The sequence below is a fragment of the Euleptes europaea genome, chromosome 3 (assembly GCF_029931775.1).
Source record: "Euleptes europaea isolate rEulEur1 chromosome 3, rEulEur1.hap1, whole genome shotgun sequence".
NCBI classification, from domain to species: Eukaryota; Metazoa; Chordata; class Lepidosauria; order Squamata; family Sphaerodactylidae; genus Euleptes; species Euleptes europaea.
In genome coordinates this window covers 11092703-11100608 of record NC_079314.1, presented here as the reverse complement: position 1 = coordinate 11100608, position 7906 = coordinate 11092703, and the positions used below count along the sequence as shown (strand labels likewise).

General features: G+C 46.2%; 1 protein-coding gene across 1 annotated transcript; it reads right to left on the bottom strand.

The window, feature by feature from the left end:
- Positions 1–609: 609 nt before the first annotated feature.
- LOC130474579 (leucine-rich repeat and fibronectin type III domain-containing protein 1-like protein) lies at positions 610–7160 on the bottom strand. The gene is made up of 2 exons (XM_056846258.1): positions 5782–7160; positions 610–1302 (listed from the first exon to the last, which is right to left on the bottom strand). Exons 1-2 carry the CDS (start codon positions 7158–7160, stop codon positions 789–791), a joined length of 1893 nt encoding a protein of 630 aa, XP_056702236.1. The 3' UTR covers positions 610–788.
- Positions 7161–7906: the final 746 nt, after the last annotated feature.

Here is a 7906-nt window from a genome sequence, read left to right as displayed (position 1 = left end):
AGGCTAGATAAGAGCACTGAGTGTGTATGTGCTGGTCATTGACCGTAATAAAGATCAATAACAATAGCACTGAGTGTGGATTCACAGCTGAATGGAGAATCGCACTCAGGCAGCTGCGAAAAGGACTTCTCTCCTAAGAGTCCTAAGAGTTTGGACGCTACCCCTCTGAAGTACCCCCTGTGTACTTTAAGAAAGATGTCTAGGCTAGATCTAATGGGCTTACATTTTAGAAGGGTAGATTTTGGTTCAACGCTCGAAGAAATGTCGTAATGGTTTCAGGAGTTCCACAGTCAAGCCAATCACTATAGGCAGATTGGGTGAGTTTTGCCTCAATGGAGAGACTCTAGACATCCATGAGCCAGGAAAGCTGTAGTTTTGGGTTCCCCACACTGAGCAGGCAACTGGACTAGGAGGACTTTCAGGCGCCTTCCAACCACACTGCCTGATGTATCCTTACCTGGCAGTCGCTTCTTTTGATGCCTTTGTACACAGGACCAGGCCAGTAATTAATTAGCCATTTGCACCAAAGCCACCTTTTGCCAGAGCCACCTTTTGATTCTGGCTTTGCACTGGGTGTGCTAGAAAAGAACCAGTAAAGAACTCTTGGAAATCACACACTTTATATTTAATATAGTGCAACAAAAATAGGTAAGAATGCAAGAACATTTACAGATTAAAAAAATATTTTTAAACTATCTGATCTTAAAAATAGACAATAGTAGTGAAGCATAAAATACAACCACATGAGTTGTCTTGCACAACCTCCCAGTCAATAACCTGTAAGGCGGCTATTGAAACAATGCTTCGTTTCTTAAAGCAACAGTGTCTGTGGGAGTTGCTCTTTCACCCTCTCGGTCTCTCATTGCTTTGCCTTTGACAGGCATTCCTGAGCATTCCTGATGTTGACTCATGTGACCCTCCACAAGTCTGGAGCTGGAATGAGCCATGGAGCCCCTCTGGCTGCCGTTGGTCTGAGAACAGACATTGTTCACTTTCGTGTTTTTATTTTTGTGATGGTTGGCGTAAACTTTATATTTCATCAGGAGGATGAAGATGAACACGAGAACGGAGGCCACAATGATGCCTCCAATAATGATGATCATCGTTCCACCCAGGAACTGGGCATGGAGGGATCTGCACTGCCTGTATTCCTCCTCCGTGGTGAACTGCACGCATCCAATCACCGTGGTTGCTGTCAGAGATGTCACGCCATCCTCGTAGACAGCCAGAACACAAAGGTCATAGTCACGCCCGGCAATCAGGTCAGCCAGGAAGAAGGATTTGCTGGCCGCTGGAATCATCCTGCAAGGGAACACAAACTCCATCAGTGCCAGAAGCACAAGGGCTCCTGCTCATGGGCACAGAAAGGGGTGAGGGGAACAAGCAGGCTAGCTGGCAGGAGAAGCAGCAGTGGCACAGTTGCCCCGTTGGCTCTATCTGGCAGAGCACTGAGAGAGGGCAGCAACAGAACAATGTACAAAAGCCAAGAACTGGGTACCGTGCACTTGGCAGCCCTCAAGAATGCCACCTCCCTCTGGAGGCAAGCAAGTCCTTGGCCTACAGTCACCGGTTCATTCACTGACCTCCATTAATAAATCTACGTGCAAGAAAGAAAGGCTCTGCTAAATGACTGTAAGCATCAGCTGGCAACCCCAGGCACAAAAACACCCGAGGAGTCTTGCTGAACCAGACCACCTGGCAAGAAAGAAAGGAGCAACATTCCCTGGCTATTTCCCCCCTTCCCCCACCCACACACATTAGTACTCATGGTATAGCTATTAGCCACTGATAGACAACACATCCTCCCTGAATTTCTCTAGTTCCTATGAGATAACGGCCACAGCTACGTCTTGTGGCAGTGAACTCCACAAGATAAACAAGGGAAGTCTCGATACCCTTTGAGCAGGAATCTAGCCCCTCATGACCTCTACAACCACCAACACCGAAAACGCGCATACCTGCTGACTTATTAATCTTTGCCCCCAAAATAATTATTTCCAGATAAATTTTCAAAGAGAAAATGCTCATGCATAAGAAATGAAATCAATTAATTGAGGCCTTCTGACTATTTTTGGAAAGAAGGGAGTGACCAAATCAACAAAGAATTTGGTTTTTAAAACAATTCTCTAAAATTCAAATATTGTTGTCCTGAAAAAAGAAAAGCATTAAACTTCTACATGTTGAATTTTCTAAGTTTAACATATTGGTGTTACGGTTATGGGTTGGTCTTTCCCTGTTCTGTGCTTTTGGGACCGTGTTGCCTTCTTTGTAAGCCTTCTTCCTATGGCAACGAGGTCTTCTCCAGTCCCCACTATAAAGATAAAAGAATGCAGGATACTTTGATTAAGACTCAGAGAGCCCCTGACCTCAGAGAAAACATTCTTTCCTGGGAACAAAGCAATAAACTCCTCTGATTGGGGGGAAAGCTGACAGGAGTGGAGAAGCATCCGGTTCGGGCATACTCAATGCAGATGGACAAAGGGAAAATTGCTTCTGATTGCCCACATGGGAAAAGGGTAGACATGAAAGGGAATGGTAAAGTAAAGCGGGATAGCCACTTAAGGATGCCCAAGGGCACATGCCAGGCAAGTCAAAAGAGAGAGACAGTGTGGAGGTGTTTCTATGCTAATGCTAGAAGCCTCCAAGTGAAAATGGGGGAGTTAGAGTGCATGGTTTTAAGGGACAACATAGATGTAGTGAGCATTACAGGATCCTGGTGGAAGGGAGAGAACCAGTGGGATACAGTCATTCCTGGATACAAACTCTATAGAAATGACAGGGAAGGGCATTTTGGAGGGAGTGTTACTATGTACATCAAGGAGGGCATAGTGTCTAATAAACTAGAAACCATAAAAAGGGCAGACTTGTCCACAGAATCCTTGTGGGTGACAATACTGGGCCCCAAAGGTAATTTAGTACTGGGGACCTTCTATCAGCCTCTTGACCAAAAGGCTCAGGGTGTTGCGGCTGCTGTGAAAAAGGCCAATTCCAAGCTGGCTATAATTAGACAAGGAATAGAGAATAAAATTGCTGCTATTATTATTATTATTTATTACATTTCTACCCCACTCTCCCCAACCCGAAGGTCAGGCTATCATACTGCCCTTGTACAAATCTGTGGTGAGACCACACTTGGAAGACTGAGTACAGTTCTGGTCACCACACCTCAGAAAGGGTATTGCAGAACTTGAGAAGGTGCAGAAAAAAGCAACCAAAATGATCAGGGGAGCTAGAGAAACTGACCTATGAGGAGCAGTTAAAACGCTTAGGGCTGTTTAGCTTGGAAAGAAGGCGGTTAAAGGGAGATAGAGGTCTATAAAATTATGCATGGTACAAAGAGAGTGGGCAGGGAGAAGCTTTTCTCCCTCTTTCATAATAGAAGAACATGGGGTCATCTGATGTAGCTGGAGGGTGAGAGGTTCAAAACAGATAAAAAGAAGTATTTCTTCACACAACGCATAGTTAAATTGTGGAACTCCCTGCCCCAGTATGTGGTGATGGCTGCCAACTTGGAAGGCTTTAAGAGGGGAGTGGACATGTTCATGGAGGAGAGGGCTATCCATGGCTACTAGTCAAAATGGATACTAGTCACAATGCATACCTGTTCTCTCCAGGATCAGAGGAGCAGGCCTATTATATATTAGGTGCTGAGGAACACAGGCAGGACAATGCTGCTGCAGTTGTCTTGTTTGTGGGCTTCCTAGAGGCCCCTGTTTGGCCACTGTGTGAACAGACTGCTGGACTTGATGGATCTCGGTCTGATCCAGCAGGGCCTTTCTTATGGTCTTATGTCAGTTTCACACTGAGAGGAGATGAGTTTCCTTTATGGAAACAAATAGGCAGGATGCAGATGACGATTTGCCCAACTGCCAGGAAGAGGCAAGACAGATGCCTATTTGGATATCCTGAATTAGGCCATAAAGGCTTTTGGATTGCTCCTGATTGCTAATTCAGTGCACAAACAAGAAACTGGGCTACAGATAGCTGGGCAAAAGAGGGCATAAAGCAGTTCACACACATACAGTGAGGGAAAAAAGTATTTGATCCCCTGCTAAATTTGCCCGTTTGCCCTCTGACGAAGAAATGACCAGTCCATAATTTTAATGGTAGGTTTATTGTAGCTGTGAGAGACAGAATAACAACAGGAAAAACCCCAGAAACCCAGAAGACAAAAGTCAGAGATTGATGTGCATTATGAGTGAAATAAGTATTTGATCCCCTACCAACCAGCCAGATTAGGGTTAGGGTTAGGGTTCTGCTGTCGACAGAAGCAATCAATCCATCAGATTCCAAACTAGCCACCAAGACCAAGACCAAAGAGCTGTCCAAGGATGTCAGGGACAAGATTGTAGACCTGCACAAGGCTGGACTGGGCTACAAGACTATTGCCAAGCAGCTTGGTGAGAAGGTGACAACCCTAACCCTAACCCTAACTGTCAACCTCCCTCGGTCTGGGGCTCCATGCAAGATCTCATCTCGTGGAGTTGCAATGACCATGAGAACGGTGATGAAGCAGCCCAGAACTGTCAATGATCTCAGGGCAGCTGGGACTATAGTCACCATGAAAACAGTTGGTAACACACTACGCCGTGAAGGACTGAGATCTTGCAGAGCCCGCAAGGTCCCCTTGCTCAAGACAGCACATGTACAGGCCCGTCTGCAGTTTGCCAATGCACATCTGAATGACCCAGAGGAGAACTGGGTGAAAGTGTTGTGGCCAGATGAGACCAAAATCGAGCTCTTTGGCATCAACTCAACTCGCCGTGTTTGGAGGAGGAGGAATGCTGCCTATGACCCCAAGGACACCATCCCCACCGTCAAACATGGAGGGGGACATATTATGCTTTGGGGGTGTTTTTCTGCTAAGGGGACAGGACACCTTCACCGCATCGAAGGGACGATGGACGGGACCATGTATCGTCAAATTTTGGCTGAGCACCTCCTTCCCTCAGCCAGAGCATTGAAAATGGGTCGAGGATGGGTATTCCAGCATGACAATGACCCAAAATACACGGCCAAGGCAACAAAGGAGTGGCTCAAGAAGAAGCACATTAAGGTCCTGGAGTGGCCTAGCCAGTCTCCAGACCTTAATCCTATCGAAAATCTGTGGAGGGAGCTGAAGGTTCGAGTAGCTACACATCAGCCTCGAAATCTTACTGACTTGGAGAGGATCTGCAAAGAGGAGTGGGACAAAATACCTCCTGAGATGTGTGCAAACCTGGTGACCACCTACAAGAAACATCTGACCTCTGTAATTGCCAACAAGGGTTTTGCCACCAAGTACTAAGTCATCTTTTGCAAAGGGATCAAATACTTATTTCCCTCATTATAATGCACATCAATCTCTGACGTTTGTCTTCTGTGTTTCTGGGGTTTTTCCTGATGTTATTCTGTCTCTCACAGCTACAAAATACCTACCATTAAAATTATGGACTGGTCATTTCTTCGTCAGAGGGCAAACGGGCAAATTCAGCAGGGGATCAAATACTTTTTTCCCTCACTGTACACGTAGCTCCTATCTGTACGCCTCAAGCCACAGATTGGAAAAGGAAAGGCAGAGCTGGAGTAGGGGCAGCCAGACCAAAGAAAGGAGGGGGCTAGGAGAAAGCCAAAGGCCTGTCTCACACAGATTCCTCTACTTCCTCTTGAGCAAAGACAGCAGGAAGGAAGGGGAGGATCTTTTATACTCCACTGTCCAACTATTTAAGAGTACTCTTGCCTGTTTCAATTTTGACCTTTCTCTTACTTGATGTTAGCATAAGAGACATGAGCAACAGTTACCTGTACACCAGGATCTCGTCAACTGAGCTGTTATACTGGATCTGGAACATTCGTATTCCTGGGATGTGGTGCTGGGAAGGCCACTGGATGAGAGCAGAGGAGGAAGTCAGCTCAGCTATGACAACCTTCCTCTCTGGGAAAGATTTGGTTTCGTTGGGGAAACTAGACTTGGCTGAGATCAAGATGTCTGATGGGCCAGGCTCTGCTTCTTTATCACAGTCTGTGCTGTTCGCAAGATAAGGGTATGGATTAACCATCAGTTCAACCGGTGCAGTAGACTCTCCCGCAGCATTCGATGCTATACAAGTAAATATGCCCCTTTCCTCTCCAGAGGCCTCCAAAATGTCCAGGGTGCCATTCTCGTAGGAAATTGTTCGGGAAGTGTTGGATACCAGCTTCCCACCAGGGGAAATCCACCGAACGTACGGCTCTGGGTCGCCAACAGCTTTGCACTTCAAAGAAACACTCTGGCCTTCCATGACGACCTGCTTGGGGGTTCTGTGTGTGATCATTGGAGGCTCACAGGCGAACTCCTCCTCTTTGATGGACCAGAAGTACTTCCCCATCAGCTCTGGTGGAGAGGCACATGTCTCCAGGTCATCCTCCCTGGTGAGGCGTCGCAGCCACACAAGTTCGCAATTGCAGTGCAGGGGGTTCCCACCAAAACTCAACACCAGAGAGGACAAGGGAGATCCCTTTGGTTTGGCATAGACAGGGATTCGCGAAAAGAGAGGGTCCGGGGGGATCTTTTTCAGCTTGTTGGATGTCATGTCCAACCGAGCCAGTTTGTGAAGGTTTGAGAAAATTCCTTCAGGTACAAAATCTATGAGGTTATGATCCAAGCTGAGGGTATTGACATTGGAAAGCCTTCCAACAGTTTCCCAAGGAACATTAACAAGATTATTATAAGACAGATCTAGATCCTCAATCACATCGATGAAATCATCCAAAGATCCAGGAGAAATATAGTTCAATTGGTTGTTACTGAGAATTAAGTGTCGCAAATTGAATAACCCTTTGAAATGATCCTCATTGATATAGGTGAGTCTATTACTATCCAGGTGCAAAGCATGAAGGCCTTTAAGATCAAAAAATGCATATGGCATAATCTGACTGATGGTATTTCGGGACAGTGTCAAGTGAATCAGGTTGGTCATGTTGGCAAAATCCTTCCGCCGGAGCGTAGTGATGAAGTTGTCCATCAGTCGGAGCTCGGCTGTTCGCCGGTCAATGGTGTGAGGAACAAAGAGAAGCCCCGTCTTTGTGCAGAGGATGGTGAAGGATGGAGACAGGCTCTGGCACGTGCACCTTGTGGGACACATCATGGCCGTCACTGCAGTGCTCGTCAACAGTAGTAGGCACAAGACTACCCTTTCCATGGTAAGGAAGGCGAAACACCTGAAGGAGAAAAATAAACTCAGTTCATCTTAAGGCCATTAAAGCAGCATGCAGTGAGTTAGACATAGAAATCTCACTGTTAAAACAAAGGATTGGGGGTGGGGGGCACCAGCATCGACTTTTGCAGTCAGTACTGCAAAAATGAGATTTCTGGTCATCCTCTCCAGTGTGTCCCCATTGCTTTTGTGCACATGACTGAACCTTGGCTACTAGGAGCACTGACTGAACCTGGCACCACTTTCTCAAGAGGAGGCGCCCAGATGATCGTCTCACGAGCGTGCTGATCTTTAGAAACAGAAGTGGGAAGATGGTGTGCAAGCAGAACACAGCCCTGACATCTGGGGTTTTCCAGCCAGTTATGCATCTCAGTTATCCTTTTAAAAACCAAGGTTGCATGTGGAATGGCTAGAGAGAAATGCAAAACAACACTTCTGAAGCCAGAGGAGAGTTCATCAGTACTGCTGTTCAGGCATGACGATTCAGCGCCCAGCATAATGCCTTACACTTTCCCCACAATCACCAAAAGCAAAAATAACTTATGCAAGTTGCAAGGCAGATAGGCTTACTCTGTAAAATACTTGGTACAGAATTCGATAATTAATATTTTAAAATACAGAGTGGAGCACTCTGGTTACAAATAATAATCAATGAGAAGGGCAGAGATAATGCTGCCATACAAGAGAAGAGTTCTCCTCACACAGAAGTACTAGAGGCAAGCATCGTCTCT

What these genes read in the sequence shown, in the direction of transcription:
- LOC130474579 (XM_056846258.1), bottom strand. Translation starts at nt 7,160, where the DNA reads ATGGAAAGGGTAGTCTTGTGCCTACTACTGTTGACGAGCACTGCAGTG. An exon ending in GACGAGATCCTGGTGTACAG is followed by an intron (nt 1,303 to 5,781) that starts GTAACTGTTGCT and finishes GTTCCCTTGCAG; the next exon opens with GATGATTCCAGCGGCCAGCA.